This window comes from Herpailurus yagouaroundi, unplaced genomic scaffold, assembly GCF_014898765.1.
Source record: "Herpailurus yagouaroundi ecotype Mexico unplaced genomic scaffold, PumYag 182, whole genome shotgun sequence".
Classification (NCBI taxonomy): domain Eukaryota; kingdom Metazoa; phylum Chordata; class Mammalia; order Carnivora; family Felidae; genus Herpailurus; species Herpailurus yagouaroundi.
In genome coordinates this window covers 6,153,504-6,176,171 of record NW_024412413.1, presented here as the reverse complement: position 1 = coordinate 6,176,171, position 22,668 = coordinate 6,153,504, and the positions used below count along the sequence as shown (strand labels likewise).

Here is a 22,668-nt window from a genome sequence, read left to right as displayed (position 1 = left end):
AGCATGTAAGCGTCCACAAAACAAAAGGTACTCAGACGGTAAGTGTAGACAGGGATTCAGACCCACACACCCTGGGCCCTGATCTTAAGCAGGTGCACTCACGAAGATGTTTTGCTGTCCCGGGACCACTTTTTGATCTGCGAGAGCTTGTTGATCAAAAAGATGCCCTTTCCCTGGGCTTTGCCACAAGGTTTCATGATCCAGGTGCTGGAGGGGCTTTTCCTGAACTCCTCCACGAACAGGTTGTAGTCCGCGGGCAGCATGTAGGTGACCGGAACAAAGTCTGCAAGGTGAAAAAGAGGACGACGGCGGGTGAGCTGGCCCAACAGCGGCCACGGACGGAAACACACTGCCACGGCCTTTCCGGAGGCTGCTTCATGCCCTCTGCCCCAAGCCAGCGTCTGAAGATCAAGGCCCTGTGCCGTTCAGTTCCCGTACAATAACCTCATCGCCCGTGTGCTGAGCGCTTTACAAACCTGTAATGCCCACAGCAACCTGTTGTCATTCCCATTTATCAGATGAGGAAACGCAGGCCCAGAGAGATTGGTTATATAATTTTTCCCAGGTAGGTAAAAGGATTCTGGAACTATCCGGCAGGCCAGCCCACCAGATGGAACAGGGACACGCCGTTCCGCCTGGGAACCGCCAGATGCGGTAGCGACCGTGAATTCCAAAATGCAGCTTGCAGCTCACGCCGTTTCCCTCCATCCACACACCGGGGACACTCTCTCCCTCGCATGCACCACATTCCCTGGGCACCCATGGAAACTCAGATCCCAACGTGAGCGCCAGCCTGCCCATTCCAGACACACGTGGAATGAGAGAGGCGCCTGTCACAGCTGGCACGAACATGTTCACCCACCAAAGCCAGCAGTCGCCATCCCGGTAGCTCGTGTGACTAAGGAACTTCTAGGATTCACTTAACACACGAGCCCAGTGAAAAAGGCACAAACCCAGGTAGAGGTATTTCCCGTTTTCATCTTTTTCTGCCAGAGGACTCCCTTCTTTCTCCAGCTCCTTCCTGTATCTTTTAATATTCTTCACCATCAGATCCTTCCGGGTCAGTTCATAGTGGTTCGGAAAATGGTTGACTATTTGATCGTCCGAGAGCCGATAGCCAGCTTCGACACTAAAAACGTTTCGGATGGTTTGCACACTCATCCTAAAAGAGAAGCACAGAAGGGACGTGCAGGGCGAAAGCTCAGAGGAGGTCCCCGTGGTGGCAGTTCTCATTAAAGCTCGCGACCAGAAGGGCTGGCCTGTTCCCTGAGTCCCAGCACCCAGACCCGGAGATGCCCGGGCCACGGCGGCACAGCGTTGGGTCTGGTGACCGGCTGTGACCTGAACCTGAACTGAGGCAGGAGCAATTCTGAGTCCGTCTTACAGTGGACGGTGTCATTGCCCAGCACAGAAGAGCTACTCGATAAATGCTTACTGATGAATCAATGATACCATTGACTGCTGATTACAAACTAATGAAAAATGGCCTCCTTCAGACTCTAAAATCAGGAAAATCATTTACACAGTATTTGCACCCAAAGTCAAGAAGCACCCGGACCACAGGGCAGGGGCGCCTGGGTGGTGGCTCAGTCGGTTAAGCGTCAGACTCCTGGTTTTGGCTCAGGTCATGATCTCACAGTTCGTGGGTTTGAGCCCTGCTCTGGGCTGACAGTGCAGAGTCAGCTTGGGATTCTCTGTCCCTCTCTCTCTGCCCTTATCCCAGTTGCGTTGTCTCATCTCAAAACAAATAAATAAACTTAAAAAAAAATCACAGGGTGATTTAAGGGCTCTGGGTCATATTCTTGTAGAAACCGATGACAGGCCAGCACCCGAGTAAATGAGGACGGTTGAAAAAGAAATTGATTCCCTCTAATCCTCTAAGAAACCCAGCCTCCCGGACACACCCCTCCACCCTACCAGCCCCTCAGAGAGGCAGGGAGGGAGGGAGGGAGCAGGAAGGACTGGACTGGCACTCACAAGGGAGCCACAGGCAAGGCAGGCTGGCATGGCTTCTTGCTCTAGGCCCCCACCCCACCCCACCCCGGGCACCAACCTACAGAGGGCCCCAAGCACCCAAAGGGTCTCTTCTGAGTCTATGATCATTAGAATGATGGGGGAGTTTTCAAACTTTTAATTATGAAAGAGCTCAACCACAAGCAAAAGCAGAGAGGAAAGTGTAAGAGGATCCATTGCTCGCTTTAGGGGCTGCAACCAGGCACCCGGTCTTGTCTTGATTGTACCCCACCTGCGCCCCACGGCACTGGCTTATTTGGAAGCAATTCCCAGACACGAGATTCCAACCAAAATGCTCCTGTAAGAATGTCTAACAGTTACGGACTTCTTAATATATGATATCCTACTGGGGCGCCTGGGTGGCTCAGTCGGTTGAGCATCCGACTTCAGCTCAGGTCATGACCTCGTGGTTCATGAGTTCGAGCCCCACGTTGGGCTCTGTGCTGATGGCTCAGAGCTTGGAACCTGCTTCGGATTCTGTGTCTCTTTCTCTCTGCTCCTCCCCCACCTGTGCTCTGTCTCTCAAAAATAAATAAATGTTAAAAAAAATTTTTAAAGAGAGATACGATATCCTACTTCATACTGCTGTCACAACTAAAAACAAGCAGCAGTGACTTCTGGATATCATCAAATATTAATCAGTGTTCATATTTCCCAAGTCATCTGATAAGTATTTTTAGAGCTTGTACAGATAAGGGTCAGGCCTTCTGATGAGTTGTTCTCTCTCTCCCGACTCGTTTAACCTACAGTCTCCCTAGGCCGTCTGTTTCTGGAGGACCCTGGGCCACTTGCCTTCTAGGTCCTCACACGCTTCTTCCTCAGCCCAGTGCCCTGGCTCCCGTGCCGCCTGTCAATCAGGAGTCAGACCGCAAGGCCTGGGGAGCTGCAGGTCCATTTGGGGCACACCTACAACTGGGCCCGCCACGCCGAAGTGCTCGTCAGCCCTGAGCTCAGCGGCTCCCATACTGGGCGGGCCTAGACCCTTAGGTCATCAGGGGAGACGAGATGGTGGACCCTCTGCTTTCATTTCTTCTTCATGTGTTAGCAGGAATATTTCTACAGGGAGAAATGTCCCTTCATCAACAATCTGGATACCCCAAAACATAGCTCACAGAGGAAAGACTAACTAAATGCTTGATTCTTGCCCTTTATTTATCGGTTTTCAAGATAATGAGCTGCTTCCCTACCACTCTCGGGTATGTGATGATATATTCTGGGTACCTCTTACTGCAAAGCAAGGTGCCTGGTGTTAGCAACTTAAGACAACAACCATTGGATCAGATCTTGTGGTTTTGTGGACCAAAACATTTTTTTTAATTTTTTAATCTATTTATTGAAAGACAGAGAGAGAGAAAATGCGTAAGCGGGGAAAAGACAAAGAGAAAGGAACGAGAGAGAGAATCCCAAGCAGGCTCTGAGCTGTCAGCGCAGAGCTTGACGTGGGCCTCGAGCCCACAAACCGCGAGATCATGACATGAGCCGAAGTTGGATGCTCAACCCACTGAACCACCCAGGTGTCCCTGTGGACCAAAATTTTGGGTAGGGCTCAGGCGAGCCTGCCTCTGCTCCATGTGGCACGGACCGAGTCCACTCGGTGGTATTCGGCCAGCGGATGACCCCATTTGGAGGGTCCAAGAAGGCGTCGTTCGTATGTTTGGCACCTTGGTGGGCACGGCTGGAAGGCCAGGAGTGGCTGTAACTATCACACACAACACAGCTCCTCCAGCCAGAGAGGCCCCACCTGGCAGCTTGGGGCTCCCGCAGACAGTTCCCATAAAGGAAGGGGAAGCTGCTAGTTTTTAAGGCCTGGGCCCAGACCCGTCTCACCTCGGCTCTGGTTTGGCCAAAAAAGAGGCAGAAGCGATGGCGTGTCGCTTCTGAGACTAGCGCCGAGAGGCCTTGAGAGCTTCCTCCCTCCCTCCTGGACCCCAGCCGCCCCAGGAGGGCAAGCCCAAGCCAGCTGGCTGGAGGGCCACGAGAGATCTGTGGTGAGAAGCCACTGTGGTCCTGGCCAACGGCATCCAAGACCAGACAAGCCCCAGCTGGACCCCCCAGGTGACAGCAGGCGAAGCCCAGGCAGGATCAGCTAAGTCCTGCTGGACCAAAGGAACCGACCGGCCAAACCGATAAATGCGCGTGCTGTGCAAATGGTTGTTCCAAGCCTTAAGTTCTGTGGTGTTTGTCACACGCCATCAATCTGGCAATCGGTGATTAATGCATCTCCCTAGCGCAGCCCTGACTCCCATGTTTCACGTGCTCCTACTTCCTGCCCTATACTCAAGCTGTGATCAGAACACAGATACAGTTTCATAATATGTTTGTCTTCAGATTTTTTGTTATACGATTTTCCAAATTGCTTTATAATTGTCCTAATTATTTTCATGGCTGCACCGTAATCCACTCGGTTAACTTGGTTACCTTTTCCTAACCACTTGACATTTAGTTGTTTCCGGTATTTTACCCTAACCAATTTTTAAGACTCGATGGTACACAGAGTGCTTAGGACAGGAGCTCTTAAGGCACCAAAGAGCCAAAGTTACACAGTTCCGCTCTTTTCTCTCTCCGTCTTGTGAAGACTGGCTCCAAGATGCTTCTTCCGTGGTAGGAAGCAGGGAGTCGCTCGACGCCCTCCCCAGCGCCGATTAATTACCCAGAGAAGCCAAAAGGGCTCGCTGAGAACTGGCTAAGCCCATGGCACAGAGCCGTGGGACGCAGTAAGTACCAAACTCTCTTCTTTCAGAGCTCCCATGAAGCAGGGCTCAGGCTACATTTTTTCGCTCTACCTTCGAGGACGTGAACCCGATGCCAAAGCCCACACAGGGGCTGCACTTCTCTACCAGCCTCTCCCCGTCTGCATTCCATGCTCCCCCCGGGGAAACTGGATCGTGGTTTAAAGCACAGGTATCCTCAGCTGCCAGGGGAGCAGAGAAAGGGTCATCCCTGCAGTGGCTGCTGGAGATGGAAGCGGGCTGCCAGTCTACACCGCACCTGGGCCAGGGCCGGGCTCTGGGAGGCTGGGACCAGCCAGACAAGGTCCTCACTGTCATCGGGTTCACAGCAGCGCAGAAAGACGGGACAGGCGGGGAAATCCCAAATCCTGGCACGCGGCACTTGCTGCACAGCACTGAGGGGAGCCGTCTGGGAGGCTGGAGGGGCACAGGCGGCTTCTAGGGCAGGAGGCTCGAGGAGTGGTGTGCGAAGGCCAGCAACCGCTGGCCGCTATCACATGCCACACGCTCTGTGCTTTACTGACTCATTCAGGCTTCCGACAGCTGTGTTTGAAGGGAAAGGTCAAGTCCCCTGCTAAGGGCCACACAGGCAGCAGCGGGGGAGCCAGGGTGTAAAGCCAGGCACGACTTGGCTCCAGCGTCTGGACGTCTAACCGCCGGATGCGTGGCGCCCCCAAAGGATGGGCTGAGGAGGCAGAGAGCACCGGCCGTCTTAGCGGGTCGGCAGGGGAAAGCGTGCCGGCGGCTGCACTGGGGCGTGGGGGGGAAGGAAGTGGCTGGAACAGCAGGGAGCGGGTCTCAGGGAGTGGGGGACGCATAGGGTAAAAAGGCCTCCGGAGACCCACCAGCTCCCCTCCCTCAAAGGTTCGCTCAGGGCTCCGGGCCCGGGAGCTGCGGAGGATGGCGCCCAGCAGAGATGACCACGGATCTGTGTTCGGGCGCACGACCCTGCCAGAGGGTGGAGGCAGGCCTGCGGCAGGGAGCACACCAGGCCCGGACAAGGGAGGACACGGGACCTCAGCCCACGAGGAGGGGGAGGCGGGGCGGGGGCAGGAGGCGAGGACAGCTCCCAGCTTTCTGGCTGGAAGGAGCACCACCGGGGAGTCAACACCAAACACACTGCTCTCCCGTTCGTGCGTCTCCCTCGCTTTTCGGTTGTTGTTACCCAGTCCAGCCAGCGCCCTCTGCCCTGCGAGAGGAAGCAAGGGAGGCACAGGCCCCTCCCCCGCGGTCCCCTTCCCCAGCGCCGGGCAATAAGGCACTGACTGGCACCGCCGGGAGGGGCCTCTGGCTTCTCACCTGACCCCCCACGGGACTCGCCAGGCCGGGTCGTGCAGAACCGTCCTGGGACTTCGGACGTCAGGCTGGTAAACGGGAGTGTGAGGGCACCCCGCAACGCATGCTCCCAAAGAACTTGGGATGAAAGATGTGTCGGGGGGGGGGGGGCCGCCCCTCTGAGAACACAGCCTGTGCCTGGGCTACCGCCATTCACAAGACTGGTAAGAAGCCTTCAGGGGCGCCTGCGCGGCTGAGTCAGTTGAGCGACTCTTGATTTCCGCTCAGGTCATGATCTCGCGGTTTGTGAGACCGAGCCCTAGGGTCGGGCTCCATGCTGACAGCGCACAGCCGGCTTGGGATTCTCTCTCTCCCTCTGTCTCTCCCCCGTGCGCACCTGTGCACGCTCTCTCTCAAAAATAAATGAAAGTAAGTGTTAAAAAAGAAAAAAGCAGGCTTCGGAAAAACAACCAAATCCTGCTTTTCGTACGTACCAGTAGAAGTTCCAGTCCTCGTTTTCTGTCACTTGGACCCATCCTCTCTTTTCAAAGTTATTTATCAGCACCGACTTCTCGATATCAGTGACCCATTTCACTTTCCCTGCCATAATCCTGGAAGAAGTCAACTTGTTAGAGCTTCGAAACGGCAGTGGCCACAAGCTTCCCCTTCGCACACCCCAAGTTCGACCTGCTGGGCAGTGGTTCTCAGCCTGGGGCCACTGTGGCCCCCAGGGGACATCTGGTTGCGTCTTTTTTTTTTTTTTTTTAAGTTTATCTATGGATTTTGAGAGAGAGAGAGAGAGAGAGAGAGAGAGCAGGGGAGGGGCAGAGAGAGAGTGAGAGAGAGAGAATCCCAAGCAGGCTCCACACTGTCAGTGCAGAGCCCGATGCGGGGCTCAAACCCACGAACCTCAAGATCATGACCTGAACTGACATCAAGAGTCGGATGCTTAACCGAGTGAGCCAGCCAGGCGCCTCTGGCCTCGTCTTTTGTTGTCACAGCTGGGGGCAGGGAGGCTTCTGGCATCTAGTGAGTAGAGGCCAGGGTGTTGCCCAATACCCTGCAGTGGACAGGACCCCCCTCCTCCCTCGCCCCCCCCCGCCCCAAAGCAAGTCCCCCAGGCCAAAATGTCAACTGGGCCAAGACTAAGAGATCCTGGCCTAAGCGGGGGAGAAAGACAGCAATCGGATAATCGCCACCCAGTGTACATCACGAGGCACGAGGCAGGGACAGCACTGGGGCTGTGAGAGCCATGGCAGGAGCTGCCCATCAGGGTGGCTGGGGAGAACCACCCTGAGCAGGAGGCCCTGGAGCTGACTTCCAAAGGGTGGGAGAGAGCACCTAACCCAGCGTGAGCACCCCCAGCGCCCCCAGCGCTCCCTGCCTCCTCCCCTGCCCCGCTCCAATTCACTCTCTGTAAGTGCCGGTGACGCTTACGTGTTTATCTGACCCCATCACTCCCGTCTACCAGTCTCCGTGGCTCCCCAGTGAGCTTAAGATACGCAGACCCCTGCCCCTCACCCGCTTCTCCTTCCCCTGCTGTGTTCTCACCACACTGGACTGCTCTGCCCACACTCCACCCCGGGACCTTGGCACATGCTGGTTGTCTCTGCCTGCAGCACTCTCCCTCCCTCTCAGCCTGGCTAAGCTGCTGCCCACTCGCCTGCCAGCATTAGTGAATGTCACCTCCTCCACAAGGCCTCCCTGACGCCGGGTACACAGGCACACAGCCCCTCAGCACTCCTGCAGCTCTGTCCCAGCTAGAGGGCAAGGGGGCCGGCCTTCTTCCTCGCTGCTTTGTGCCCAGGGCCTAGCTCCATTCAGACTGACCGACTATGGCCCCAGGCCTGTCAGTACCACGGTGTGACTTGGACAAAGTTAAAAGGTGGGCACCCAGGTCTGTGCTTGCTTTTGGAGAGGGAAAGAGAAGGCGCTCCCGTGGGGCTGTCACACGAAATCAGCCCACTGCCTCCTCACCTGCCAGCAATGGCGGTGTCAGAGGAGGGACTGTGGTAAGAGCGCGGGCTCTAGGGCTTGAGTCGGAGGCCCAGTTCTGACACTCACTTGCTGTGTGACTCTGGACAAGTTACTTAACCTCTCTGAACTTCTGTTTCCTTAGGCGTAAAATAAGAGGAACAACAGCAACCACCCATCTCACGGGGTTATAGTAAGGATTAACTGAACGAACACGTTAAGGCACTGAGAACAGGGCGCTCGAGAAATATCTGGTGTTATGAGTGTCATCGTCCCCCTTACGGGTAAGGAAGCTGAAGCTCAAAGATTAAGAACCCGTATGAGAATCAGACTGAACGCTGGGGCGCCCGGGTGGCTCAGTCGGTTTAGCGTCTGACTCTGGCTCAGGTCATGATCTTGCGGTTCGTGAATTTGAGCCCCACGTCGGGCCCTGTGCTGACAGCTCAGAGCCTGGAGCCTGCTTCGGATTCTGTGTCCCCCTCTCTCTCCGCACCCCGCCCCTGCTTGCACTCTGTCTCTCTCTCTCAAAAATGAATAAACATTAAAAAAAACTGAGGGGCACCTGAGTGGCTCAGTCGGTTAAGTGTCCGACTTTGGCTCAGATCGTGATCTCATGGTTCATGGGTTTGAGCCCCGCGTCGGGCTCTGTGCTCACAGCTCAAAGTCTGGAGCCTGCTTCGGATTCTGTGTCTCCCTCTCTCTCCGATCCTCCCATGCTCACGCTCTGTCTGTCTCTCTCTCTCTCAAAAATAAATAAACATTAAAAAATTAAAAAAAAAAAAAAGAATCAGACTGAACGGGGCGCCTGTGTGGCTCAGTCGGTTAAGCATCTGACTCTTGATTTCGGCTCAGGCCATGATCTCATGGTTCGTGAGATCGAGCCAGCACAGAGCCAGCTTGAGGCTCTCTCTCTGCCCCTCCCCCACTCGTGCCTGTGGGTGCCCACGTTCGCTCTCACACGCTCTTTCAAAATAAATAAATCAACATTAAACAAAAATCATACTGAACGGACCCATGGGGCCCTGATTTGAATTGAGGGTGACCCGACTCTGAAGCACCACCTCTTTTCACACAGTCCTCTGCCTCTCTGGCCTTCATTAGGATGATGCCAGTGGCCATGGGGTCAAGGTAATCGTCCTCTGTGAGCCAGAAGGTGCCATATGACAACGTAAGGCTGTTAACGTGGAGAGTCAGCAGTCACCGCACAGAAACGACGGTAGGGGCAGCACGGGAGCCAGATCCCCACGGCTGTTACCCCGCACCCCTCACCGAGCAAACTCCCCACAGTGTCAACACCCACAGTGGAGCCTGGGAGCCCGGTTCCCCACTTGAGCGCGGCCTCTAGAGCCTGCGTCCCTGCCCAATCCGGCTCCAGCTCTGCTCTGCCCCCTCCAGTCCGACGGCAGACTCCAGGCCGGAAACGCCCACATCACCACCACCACCACCAGCAGGGGCGAAGTCCTACATCTCAGTGTGCCCCTGCCCCCTGGCACAGGTGCTGACCCACCCCGGGTGACCCAGCACAGTGCCTGATACCTGCCCTGTGCTTTAACAGTCAGCAAATACTTCCGGGGGGCCCGGGCGGGGGGAAGGGGGGAGTTGTCCTGGGTGGCTTAGTCGGTTAAGCATCCGCCTCTTGATTTCCGCTCAGATCACGATCTCGCAGTTAGTGAGATCGAGCCCCACGTCGGGCTCGGTGCTGACAGTGCGGAGCCTGCTTGGGATTCTCTCTCCCTCTCTCCCTCTGCCCCTCCCCTGCTCATGCTCTCTCTCTCTCATACTCTCTCAAAAATAATAAGTAAACATTTAAAGAAAATGCTTCCCAGGCACGATCCCCAAAACCAATAAGGCAGACAGGACAGATATTCTCATCCTCACTTTACTGAGCAAGGACACGGAGCCTTCAAGGGGAGGTTTTCTTGGTGCGCCCCCGCCCCCCGCCCCCGGCTCCCCCTTTCCATCGTGTGGACAACGGGTGCTAAGGAAAACCAATTGCTCAGGCCGGACCCACCATAGGTACTTATGGAGCCAACAGGAACGTCCAATTTCTCTCCTTCAGTGACTCGTGCTGCGGGTTCTTACCTAAAACAAAACGAACACGCAGACAAAATGTACACAGCACAAGACCGAGAGACAGAGAACACCGCAAGCCCGAGCCTCGCCACGGTATCCGGGACATACGTCTTCTGCCGAACAAGGGCACGCCGCCAGATGCTTCGGGCCTCACTGTGCTAAGTATCTCTGAATTCTATTACTTTCTGGCTCCCACGGCCTCGTTGAGCTGCCGTGACACTCCTTCATTTCGCGCACCCCTGCTTGGGCGAAACACCACCACCTCCCCGCCGCTGCTCCGGATCCAGCTCCGCCAATCACACAAGGCGCGGTCCAAAGGCCGCCTCCCCCAGGGAGCCACGCTGGTCACCTTTTCCCTCCACCAAACCTCCTGTATCCCTCTCCTGGGATACAGTCGGCACACAGAACTTCCTGGCTTGTGTTTTAGTTCTCTGAGTACGTTCCTTCTAGAAGTGTGTGAGGTGAGGGCTCTCTCAGTCACCTGTTTCCTTCTCATCCCACCGATTCTTTCTAGGTTCAGGTGGGAGCCTTTGCAACAGAGCTCACAGTCCCTTTGGCCGGCCCCATTATCTCCAGATGGCGGGCTCAGTCGGTGAAACATGCGACTCTTAATCTCCAGCTTATGAGTTCAAGCCCCACACTGCGTGTAGAGATTACTTGAAAAAAAAAGAAGGAGGAGGAGGAGGAGGAGGAGGAGGGGTGCCTGGGCGGTCCAGTCAGTCAAGGGTCTGACTCTTGGTTTCAGCTCAGGTCACGATCTCACAGTTTGCGAGTTCGAGCCCCACGTCGGGCCCGGTGCTGACAGTGCAGAGCCTGCTTGGGATTCTCTCTCTCCCTCTCTCTCTGCCACCACCCCGCTCACTCTCTCGGTCTCTCTCTCTCAAAAATAAATAAACTTAAAAAAAAAATTAACAACAACAAAAAAGGAGATCTGGACACAGACACGGGCAGAGAACGCCATGTGACGACACAGGGTCGTACAGACACACGGGGAAGACGGTCACGGGAACATGAAGGCAGAGATGACAGCGATGCTGCCACAAGCCAAGAAAAGTCTGGGTCCGCCAGAGGCCGGAAGAGGCGAGGAACCCGCCCCAGATTCTTCAGAGAGACCGTGGCTCCACCGACACCTTGACTTCAGACTTCTCACCTCCCTGAGCCACCCACTTCGTGGCCCTTTGGCAGTACGGCCCTCGGAAACTTACGCAAAATAGAACCGTCCCAGACACGAGGAGACGGAGAAGAAACTTCCACCCATAAAGGGCTTTAAATACGCATGTGGGAGCAAGAGCACAGCACAGTGATGGGCGACAGGGCAGACCAGTTATTGACGGTTAAAAAGGAAGAGAAAGAAACGAACTCAGGCCACCTCTCCTTTAAAGACGCACAGGATTTCTTTTCAGAAATGCACCGAACCAGCACGGTCACCACCACGGAGAACCAACGATGAGGCAGCCTGGGAGGGGCCAGAGGACCGGATGGCCGGTTCCTCTGCACCTGAACCCTGGAGACGGTTCCTTTCCGGTGCTCGCACGCCCACGGGTGCTCACTAGTTCTCTTGGGGCCTCGGCACCCCCCCGCCAAAACGGGAATGAAAGCCACAGGTCCTTCATGGTATGGCGGGGGTCACGGCACGGTCTGCAGGTGTGGGCCTGGCACACCACAGGGACTCCGGTTCACTGGGTTGGAAACGAGTGCCTCGGCTCTCCCTGATTCGGCCCTGCACACTCCTCCACTCCGCCCCACCTGCAGTGGGCCCACCGGGCCCTTGGCTGGGTACTGGCGACCCTCCCCACCCTCTCGGGGTCGGTAATTGCATTTGTATGCTATCACTAGAAACAACGGCTACCATTCACGGAACACCAGGACCCACGGGGCACAGAGCTGGGCAGTTTGCACCCGCTCTTCTCTACCACGGGTACCATTCGGGCTGCCGGGGGGCAGGTGTTCTTCCCATTTATAAGATGGGGACAGTGGGGCTCCGAGAGTAACGGGCAGAGCACAGATAGCAGCCTGAGGACACCCACACTCGCCTCCCTCCCACAGTGTCGACTGTCAGTTCACCCACAGGGCCGGGGGTGGGCCGATTCGTCTCTGTCCCCCTAGCACCCAGCCGGGGCCAGGCACAGTGAAGGGGGCTCGAAATGGTCTGCGGAACAGGCGAAGGAGCCAGCTGGCCAATCCGCCCCTGGCACAGAAGCTGGGGCTGCCTGCTTCCCAACCCTAAGAAATACTAAGCCCTTTGCCTTAGAAAAATCAAGAAATACCTGACGTCAGATGGTCTTCCTGTTACTTCCTCCTAGAAAGGGGGAAAAAAAAAAAAAAAAAAAAAAGCTAGGTTAACAGTAGCCTGCAATGAACTTGATAGGTCACCTCTCTAGTGGTTCCCAGGAACTGCGCGTTAAAGCCGTTCGGTCTGCTGCTTTTCAAACTGAACATCAGAAAACCTAACCCAGAAAAACAGTCAGTTGTGTGCTGATCTCTACGCTGACCGTGCTCGAAATCATAGCGGACTGTGGTCACCTCCTAAGGTACGTCAGCCAGGCAAAGGCATTCGGAAACCAGGCGGTTGGCAATTTTCAGAACACGACGTGGGACCCACTCCTGGGGCCAGTGGGTGGGACGTTCGTAAGCTTGAGGACAGGCTGGCACTAGGGAAGCCTAGCTTCTTTCTCACCCACCCCCTCAGCACCGACAGCCGCTCTGTGCTGGGTCCATGACGGGAGGCACAAAGCTGCCTGGGACGAGGTACCTGTGGACGGTGTTGATCCAGGGAGGCAAGAAACACACCCCATCCGCTGAGGGCCCCCCATCCGCTGAGGGCCCCAGCGGCAAAGTACGTTGGCACCCCAACAAAGCTCAACTGTGGTCCTGAGGGGGAAGTAGCTACTAATTCATCCAGCAGCAAATCGTGCCAGCTCTACTCCAGAAGATTCCAGATCTGTCTATGCCTCTCCCCAGCGTCCCCGTAATCCCAGATGACCATGGCAGGCTCCCACTGGCTTCCCTAGTGCCGGCCGCACCAACGCACCCATTCTCCGCCGGGCAGCAGACTGACCCCTTTCACACGCACCAAGCAAATCGCGTCACCCTGCCCCTAAGCCTCCAGGGGCTTCCAGAATAAAGCACCCAGAACAAAGATGTCAGTCTGCCGATGACTTGCAAGGCGGGCCCCATGAAATCTAGGTTTCCCGTCACCTCTCGGGCCTCGTCTCCAGCACCCTCCCCACGCGCCAGCTCTCTTCAGCTGCTCACACCCACCAAGCCACATCCTGTTTTGAGGCTTTGCTCTTCCCCCTGCATCTGGCCCCTTCGCAAAGGTCAACCTTTCCGAGTGGCCTTCCCAATTCCCAACCACGCACCACGCTGTCGCTTTGCTTCCCGGTGGCACCCCGGCTGTGCCCAATCGTTCGGTCCGGGGCCAACTCAAAGCATGGCCCGTGAACCGGCAGCAGCCGCACCACCAGGAGCTTGTTAGAAAGACACACTCCTGAGCTTCCCCCAACCCCTACACCGACGCACACGCTCAGACTCTCTGGGGGTGGGGCCCAGGAATCTGTATCTTAATAACCTCTCAGGTGAGATTCCTACCCCTGCCCAAGTTTGAAAAGAACTGGTCTAGGGGCGCCTGATGGCTCAGTCGGTTGAGTGTCTGACTTCAGCTCAGGTCGTGATCTCATGGTGTGTGGGTTTGAGCCCCGCGTCAGGCTCTCCGCACTGTCAGCACAGAGCCTGCTTCTGAACCTCTGTCCCTCTCTCCCTGCCCCTCCCCTGCTGGTTCTCTCTCTCAAAACTTACCCAATAAGCATTTTACAAGAATCTGCAAAAAGAACCGGTCTAGTTCATGAACTCGGTTCCCCGGTGACTCCCTATCTTTGACACACATATCTCCCACCAGGAGAGCAGACATGTTGTTCCGCATTATTGCCTACTGAATCCCCTGCGTCCAGAATAGTGTCTAAAAACAGCAGGTGCTCAATCAATATTTGACAAATTAACTAAAATAAGGATGGGAATTCCCTCCGCACACCATCAAACAAGTGCCGTCCGCGCCAAGTAGAGAACGAGGCACGGCCCAGCCCCACAGGGGCCGTCAGCCCTGCAGGGGACAGAAAACCAGTAAAAGCACCCACAGATTCCACAGCTTTTCCAGGGGCCTGAAGCAGACCTGGAGTTGGGCGGATTTCGGCTGAGCGAGAGAACATCTCGGGGAATAGCTGGACCTACAACCCCAGGAGGACAGAACTTTGCCAAAAGGCCTTTCACATGCCGGAGTTATGACTACATCCAGTTACAGCCAGGACAGCCATTCAGGAGAAAAAGCAGACAGAGGGAAGAACTTCCATTCATAGAGTCACTGCACTTTTCTGGGTCCAGCCATAAAAAAAAATAACAACAACAACAACACAAGCCGGAGCCCTCTCTGTCTCCATCCCCGCGCCCCCCCCCCCCAAACACTCTGGTCAGTATCACTTTCCACAAAGTCCCAACGAGCCCAGGATTCTAAGGGCATTTCGATTCCTTTCCGGCCAGTCTTCCTTGAGAAGGAAAAAAAAAAAAAAAAAGCCACCCTTAAAGAAAACAATAGCTCATCGTGAAAAACAAGGACTTTCCGCACCGCTGTATGGCCACCATCCATGTCCACACCCCACCGGGAGGCAGTGCCAGCCTCCACAGCAACTACTCAGCACTATTGGTAATCCCCTGGGCACAGGAGCAAGACCAACCTTTCAGCGCTGCCACAAGCCAGCACTGAAATGTGCTCATTAAACGTTTTCGTGAACAAAGAACCTCTCTGCAAACCGTAAACTGCTTACAATAGGGATACTTTTACTTCTCGAACGAATGCCCTGTAATGCCCCAGCTACTCTACGGGGTGCATGGCTACCTACCCACTCACTCCCACTCCCTTTGAGTGATGAGGGCACGGGGAGGGGCAGTGCCTAGGTCCCATCCCTCAGAGAAGGGCGAGCAGGGCGGGGGACACGAATCTGTCTCCAGACCACAGCTGCCGCCACAGGTACACCGCGCCCTGCAAAAGATGCCGAGAGAAACGATACAGACTGCAAATGAATGGGAAAAGCCCAGGAACGATGAAATGCGGGGATAACCAATATGAAGAAGAATGCAATTACAACGAGCGGGCAGCACAAGGAAAGTCACAGGAACTCGGAGGAAAAACAGGGGCACAGTGATCGGCGCAGGCTTCCCGGGGGCCGCAGGTCCGGCAAGCAGCATCTAAACCACACGGTCGCGGCCGCGTAGACCCGGGCGCCCACGCTCGCTCGCGCATGCGCACCCGCCCACCAGGAGCGGCCACACCCTCGTCCGGGGAGGCGGCGGCCTCCGCGGCGGGACCTCACCTGCGGGACCTCACCGGGCAGGGCGGCCCCGCGCCGGGCCCCGGCCCCGCCTCCAGCCCCACTCCGGCGCCGGCAGCAGGACGCCGCTCGCCGCCCCGCGGACCGGCCCGCCGCGCGCCGCGCTCTACTTCCGGGGCGGCGCTCTGGCAACCGAAGACGCGGCCGCTGGCGCCGCGACTGCTTCCGGGGTCACATTTTCCCGGCCGCTCCCTAGGCCCCCCGCCCGCCGCGCCCTCGGCGGAGATCCTAGAAGAGCCGGCCCTCCATCCCCGGGAACCTCGCAGCCTTCAGGACCCAGGAATGAGGTTGAGAAGGGTCGGGGCGCGAGGTGGAGCCTGACAGTGGGAGGCAGAGCCGTGGGGTGATTAGGGCCCGGGGTCCGGTCCCCTCGGCTGCTCAGCTAACGTGTGTGTGCGCTTGGCGCTGTCGGTAGTGCCTCCCTTGGCGGGTGCGTTGTCCTTAGGTGACATGTGCTCGGCACGTAATTATCAGTACGGGGCCTACTCAAAGGTCACCTCATTTGTGAAATGTCCCCTGAGCGTGGCGCAGGTCTAGTTTCTCTAACTGTATTTTGTAAACTCTATTAGGAAGAGGCAGCTTGGCCCAGTGAGAAATTTAAAACCAGAGCCAGACCTGGATTGAGCCCTCGCTCCAAAGTCCACTAGCTTATGTGGCTTTCGGCAGGTCACTTCCCTTATCTGACCTTCAGTTTTCCTGTCTATAGCCGGAAAGAAGAAAAGCAGAATTTTATGTCCCTGCTCTGATACATTCTAGCTGTTTGGGCACAGGCACCTCCGATCCTCTCCATTACAATTTCTCCCCAGAGAAATCTCCGTCTCTTAGGGGTGGAAGAGATTTTAAATTCCTGGTGCATGGCACCTAGGAAGTCGCATCACTTGGCTTCCCACATCCTCCTGTCTTATGCAGCATACGTGCCATTCCAGATGCATCACCAGCAGCCAAATACTAGAAGGCTTGGCGACAGCCAATGGAAGGAGACCAACATCACAGGGAAGAGCGAATAGTATATTAAAAAAAAAAAAAAAAAAAGTTGTGGCCAATATGAAAAATTAACTGGGAGCTAGGTGATCCCAGAGAGAAAAGACAAACTGAGATCACGTAAACGTAGTTTAAAAAGTTTTCAAGGCCTAGGGGCTCCTGGGTGGCTCAGTCTGTTAAGCGTCCAAATCTTGGTTTCACTTCAGGTCATGATCTCACTAGTTCGTGAGTTCAAGCCCCACATTGGGCTCTATGCTGGTAGCACAGAGCCTGCTTGGGATTCTCTCTTCTCTCTCTGCACCTCCCTGGCTCTCTCTACCTCAAAATAAATAAGCTTTTTAAAAAATGTATTTAGGAGTACCTGGTGGTTCGGTCGGTGAAGCATCCAACTTTAGCTCAGGTCATGATCGCACATGGTCAGTGAGTTGGAGCCCCACGTAGGGCTTTGTGCTGACAGCTCAGCTATCCGGAGCCTGTTTCCGACTGTGTGTCTCCCTCTCTCTCTGCCCCTTCCCCGCTTGCACTCTGTCTTTCAAAAATATGGGGCGCCTGAGCGTCCGACTTCAGCCAGGTCACGATCTCGCGGTCCCTGAGTTCGAGCCCCGCGTTAGGCTCTGGGCTGATGGCTCGGAGCCTGGAGCCTGTTTCCGATTCTGTGTCTCCCTCTCTCTCTGCCCCTCCCCCGTTCATGCTCTGTCTCTCTCTGTCCCAAAAATAAATAAAAACGTTGAAAAAAAATTGAAAAAAAAATAATAAAACGTTAAGAAATAATAGTAAATAAATAAATGTATTTAAAATAAAAAAGCCTTCAAGGGCTTTCCATTGCCATCAAGATAACCAGGTTTTAGTTTTTAAAGTAGCTACAATCTGTTAACCCTTTTCCAGTTTAGCATCTCGTTTCCTGTTGTGCTTAGAAAGACCCATCCTCACGAGTTGTAAAAGCATAACTTGTAAGAGGCTAAAAAGAAAATCAACTAAGCTAAATGATACATTGAAAATGCGTGTTAGGGCACCTGGGTGGCTCAGTTGGTTAAGCATCTGACTCTTGATCTTGGCTCAGGTCATGATCTCACCAGTTGGCGAGTTTAAGCCCCGCATCAGGCTCCCCACTCTCAGTGCAGAGCCTGCTTGGAATTCTCTCTCTCCCTCTCTCTCTCTGCCCCTTCCCTGCTCATGTGTGTGTGCTTTATCTCAATAAATAAATAAATAAATAAATAAATAAATAAATAAATAAATAAAAGAAAATGTGTTTTTGAGAGAAAGAGAGAGGAGGAGAGGCAGAGAGGGAGGGAGACAGAATCGCAAGCAGGCTCTGCGCAGCCAGCACAGAGCCCAACACGGGGCTCAAAGTCACGAACCATGAGATCATGACCTGAACAGAAATCAAGTCGGATGCTTTTCCAACTGAGCCACCCAGGCAGTCCCAGCCTGTATCTTTTATTGTCTGGATTTTAGTAGCACAAAAATATTATTTTGTAATTTTTTAAAAGCTACAATAAAATAAAGTTAAACTTTTTTTCAATTTTGAAATGGCAGTCTGAACATACGTATTTCCCTTCACACCCCCAAATCGCAATGAAAAAGCAGAAGAAATAGACAAATACAGTAGAAGATGAATCATTCAGGATTCTAAATACCAAAGGCATCCAAACCAAAGAATTGCTCTATCAGGTTTTGTCTTAAGATCATCTGTTTCTCATGGGAATGCAAGCTGGTGCAGCCACTCTGGAAAACAGTACGGAGGTTCCTCAAAAAACTGAAAATAGGGGGGCGCCTGGGTGGCGCAGTCGGTTAAGCGTCCAACTTCAGCCAGGTCACGATCTCGCGGTCCGTGAGTTCGAGCCCCGCGTCAGGCTCTGGGCTGATGGCTCGGAGCCTGGAGCCTGTTTCCGATTCTGTGTCTCCGTCTCTCTCTGCCCCTCCCCCGTTCATGCTCTGTCTCTCTCTGTCCCAAAAATAAATAAACATTGAAAAAAAAAATTAAAAAAAAAAAAAAAACTGAAAATAGGGGGCGCCTGGGTGGTGCAGTCGGTTAAGCGTCCGACTTCAGCCAGGTCACGATCTCGCGGTCCGTGAGTTCGAGCCCCGCGTCGGGCTCTGGGCTGATGGCTCAGAGCCCGGAGCCTGTTTCCGATTCTGTGTCTCCCTCTCTCTCTGCCCCTCCCCCGTTCATGCTCTGTCTCTCTCTGTCCCAAAAATAAATAAACGTTGAAAAAAAAAACAAACTGCAAATAGAACCACCCTACGACCCAGCAATAGCACGACTAGGTATTTATCCAAGGGACACGGGTGTGCTGTTTTGAAGGGACACACGCACCCCCATGTTTATAGCAGCACTATCCACAATAGCCAAAGTATGGAAAGAGCCCAAATGTCCATCGATGGATGAATGGATAAAGAAGATGTGGTATATATACACGATGGAGTATTACTCGGCGATCAAAAAGAATGAAATCTCACCATTTGCAACTACATGGATAGAACTAGAGGGTGTTATGCCAAGCAAAATTAGAGAAAGACAAATATATGACTTCACTCCTATGAGGACTTTAAGAGACAAAACAGATGAACATAAGGGAAAGGAAACAAAAATAATATAAAAACAGGGAGGGGGACAAAACACCAGAGACTCTTAAATATGGAGAACAAACAGAGGGTTACTGGAGGGGGTTTGGGAGGGGGGGATGGGCTAAATGGGTAAGGGGCACTAAGGAATCTACTGAAATCGTTGCACCATATGCTAACTAATTTGGATGTAAATTTAAAAACATAAAATTTAAAAAATAAAAATAAATAGGATCTTCTGTTTCTCAGTCATGCCTCTGGGTTTGCTGAGGATCAATGACCATATCCCATTGTCACTGGTGCTGGAAGATCCAGCAGGCGGGGCGAGATTCATTGCCCATGTCAGGTGGTCCCCGTGGGTAGAGTGATGACAGGAGATACTACGTGGTGAGGTCACAGCACGGGTTCTGGAAAATCCCAGTTTTTTTGTTTTTGAAGGATAACAATTGTATAAAGTCCTAAATTGAAAGTATGCAAATGTAAGTGCATTGGTTGTTAAGTTCTTTTCAAGGACATTACTCTCTTTAGGTGCTAAGATAATGGAATTCCAGAAATAGTCTTTACCCAGGACGGATCTGCTTCCAGAACTGGTTCTCTGCATGAATGACTACCTGCTCTAAATCTGTGACATAGTTGGGAAACTGGAAGAGATACTCCCGACAGACAAAACAGTGAGGAATTCCTGGAAGATGTGTTCAGAACCAATGAATGGGCGGCAACCCCGGTAAAATGGGGACAAATACTCCCACAAGCAAAAGAGAAAAGCTCCAAAAAAGGTGCATTTTCTGAACAAAACCCTGGCACACCTCTGAGATAAGAAGCAAGAGGGAAGGTGAGAAAATACGCATGTGGACAGTTGGCCAGAAAGTTAATTAATGGTGTGGCTGGGTCGTTGGTCTCCCCAGAGAGCATTCTCCCATTTCAGCTGAAATGCCTTAGACCGTCTCAGATTGCCCAGACCACCATCACAAATCCCCAGACACTGGTTGCCTTTCACATGCCACAGATTTATTTCTCAAAGTTCTGGAGGCTGGGGAGTCCAAGATCAAGGCACCAGCAGGTTTCGTGTCTGCTGGGAACCCACTTCCTGGTTCACAGACCATCATCTCCTTACCCTGTCCCCACAGGACAGAAGAGGTGAGGGAACTCGCTAAGGTCCTTTTTTTTCTTTTTTTTTTAATGGGCACTAATCCCATTCATGAAGGTTCTACCCTGGTGCGCTAATCACTCCTCAAAGCCCCCACCTCCTGTCATCATCACGTCGGGGATTAGAATTGCAGCACATGAATTATGTGTTGGGGGGGGGGGGATGTAAACATTCAGTCCACTGCCCCATGAGAATAAATAGTTCATGAAAGAGAGAGTTCGGGGGCGCCTGGGTGGCGCAGTCGGTTAAGCGTCCGACTTCAGCCAGGTCACGATCTCGCGGTCCATGAGTTCGAGCCCCGCGTCGGGCTCTGGGCTGATGGCTCAGAGCCTGGAGCCTGTTTCCGATTCTGTGTCTCCCTCTCTCTCTGCCCCTCCCCCGTTCATGCTCTGTCTCTGTCCCAAAAATAAATAAACATTGAAAAAAAAAATTAAAAAAAAAAAGAGAGTTCGGACGAAAATATTAAAGAACAACAATGGCACAAAATTCAGCCAAAGGAGAACTGAGCACCAAGGAAACAGAGTTAATACAGTTAATACGCTAGGTCAGGAGACAGCAAACCACTGGCCACATCCAGCCTGCCACCTGTTTTTTACAGTTCGAGAAAGCTAAGAATGGTTTATACCCATGACCATTTGCAATCGATTGGATGACAGGGAACACGCTAACTTTGAAGCCCAATTTAGTGAAAGTTATCCCCCCTCCACCCCCAAGAAAGAAATTCATCCTCCTCATTAGTAGACCCATATTACAAAAACATATGTATATTCTCAATTATGTTTTTAACTTAATTCAGAAGTTGTGAAAATTTGTGGACTTTGTAAGTGGCAGAGCCTGGATTTGAACCCTGGAAACCTGACCATTCACACCACTGCCTCCCCAGAACATAAAGAGCCGCCTTCTGGAGAAGACAGGTGCATTTTCTAGATGGTGCTCTGAGCTTCGCTTAGGAGCATTCCTGAAACCGCCCCACAAGTCTAGCCAAGGTCCATCATCATTTCCATTCAGCGCCACCTAGTGGAACCAGCACTAACCGGGAGCCTGACTGGCCGAGTTTGCACCCTCTACTGCCCCTGTCCCTCCGTGCCTGGTCTCTCCGGGGCTCCAGGCCTTGGTGTTGTCACCTTAAACCAAGGAGGTGAACGAGAACAGGAACATCATGCAGGTGAGGCTTTCCGGCCTCGCGCTGCTGCCTCATGGGTGTTCAATAAACCTTATCTGCTGGATGAAATGTACCAGCAACGGCCGGTTTCCCAGGCCGGTTCCAAGGGACACTTGAAATACTGACTCGCGCATCGTTAGGGCCCTTTTTTGGGACGATCTGGACCCAGCCCCTTCCCAACCTCTGCTCTCTCTGGCCCTCTGCCCTCTCCGCAGGTGGCCCCACTGCTTCTCAACCCCCCCGCCCCGAGAGGTCATCATGTGGCCCTGATTCCCTTCTCTACCCCCACCATCCGTGTCCCCTACACTGAGCTCTTCCTGCACAGAAGTAGGGACAAAGTCTGTCCATGTGTCCTTCTTACTAAGAACCACCAGCTCCTGTGGTTCTTAGGGGCCGAGGGCCAGGACCAGCTCTGTCATTGGAGGGGCCCAGTGCAAAATGAAAACGCAGGTACTCTTGTTCAAAAATTGTGAAGCATTTTAACAGTGACAGTAGCATTAACCCAGCTGTGGGGCTGTGGGAGCATCATTTGCCCAGGTGACAGCCCACAAAGCCCAACCCACTGTGTGCAGGACACTGGCCAGAACACCCCTCACCGAACCCTCACAAGAGTCTTGCCCAGCAAGTGGTGTTCCTCCCACTTTTTCTTTTTTTAAATGTGCTTGTTTGTTTGCTTAATTTTTTTAATTTTTTTTTAACGTTTTATTTATTTTTGAGACAGAGAGAGACACAGCATGAACGGGGGAGGGGCAGAGAGAGAGGGAGACACACAGAATCGGAAACAGGCTCCAGGCTCTGAGCCATCAGCCCAGAGCCCGACGCGGGGCTCGAACTCACGGACTGCGAGATCGTGACCTGGCTGAAGTCGGACGCTTAACCGACTGCGCCACCCAGGCGCCCCTGTTTGTTTGCTTATTTAGAGAGACAGAGTGCGAGCAGGGGAGGAGCAGAGAGAGAGGGAGAGAGGAAGAATCCCAAGCCGGCTCCGGAGCACGATGCGGGGCTCAAACCCGCAAGCCACGAGATCGTGACCTGAGCCAAAACGGAGTCAGACGCTTAACCAACTGAGCCACCCCGGCGCCCCCTCCCACTTTTTACAAAAAGTGATGGCAAAATACATAGAACATAGAATTTGCCGTCTTTACCAGTTTTAAGTGTACAGCTCAGCCGTGTTAAGTATATTCACGTTGCTGTATAATCCCCAGAACCTCATCAGCTCGCAAACCCGAAACTTCATCCACGAAATGATGACCCTTCCTACCCTCTCCCCCCAGCCCCTGGCAACCACCTTCCTACTTTCTGTCTCTGCAAACTGGAAGGCTCTAGGGACCTTATATAAGTGAAATCATACAGCATTTGTCTTTTTTT

At 53.5% G+C, this 22,668-nt stretch overlaps 1 protein-coding gene and 1 long non-coding RNA gene across 14 annotated transcripts in view; one reads left to right on the top strand and one right to left on the bottom strand.

Moving 5' to 3' along the window:
- Positions 1-15,530, bottom strand: part of TTLL1 (TTL family tubulin polyglutamylase complex subunit L1) — a 28,941-nt gene extending 13,411 nt beyond the window's left edge. For 5 of the 13 annotated variants that reach the window (XM_040490619.1, XM_040490626.1, XM_040490628.1 and 2 more), the window contains exons 1-6: positions 15,428-15,530; positions 12,332-12,363; positions 10,003-10,073; positions 6,512-6,628; positions 954-1,162; positions 103-283 (exon numbers count right to left, since the gene is read on the bottom strand). In XM_040490619.1, the coding sequence (XP_040346553.1) occupies positions 103-283; positions 954-1,162; positions 6,512-6,624 (503 nt within the window). In that variant the 5' untranslated portion in view covers positions 6,625-6,628; positions 10,003-10,073; positions 12,332-12,363; positions 15,428-15,530. Of the gene's footprint in view, positions 1-102; positions 284-953; positions 1,163-5,001; positions 5,286-6,511; positions 6,629-10,002; positions 10,074-11,269; positions 11,329-12,331; positions 12,364-14,956; positions 15,097-15,199; positions 15,324-15,427 lie in introns of those variants that run through there. The other 8 variants (XM_040490622.1, XM_040490623.1, XM_040490620.1 and 5 more) reach the window with 8 other exon arrangements.
- Positions 15,531-15,535: 5 nt separating this feature from the next.
- On the top strand, positions 15,536-16,477 carry LOC121040223 (uncharacterized). The gene is made up of 2 exons (XR_005795193.1): positions 15,536-15,732; positions 16,152-16,477. It is a non-coding gene; the product is annotated as an uncharacterized LOC121040223 (long non-coding RNA).
- The last annotated feature ends 6,191 nt before the right edge of the window (positions 16,478-22,668 follow it).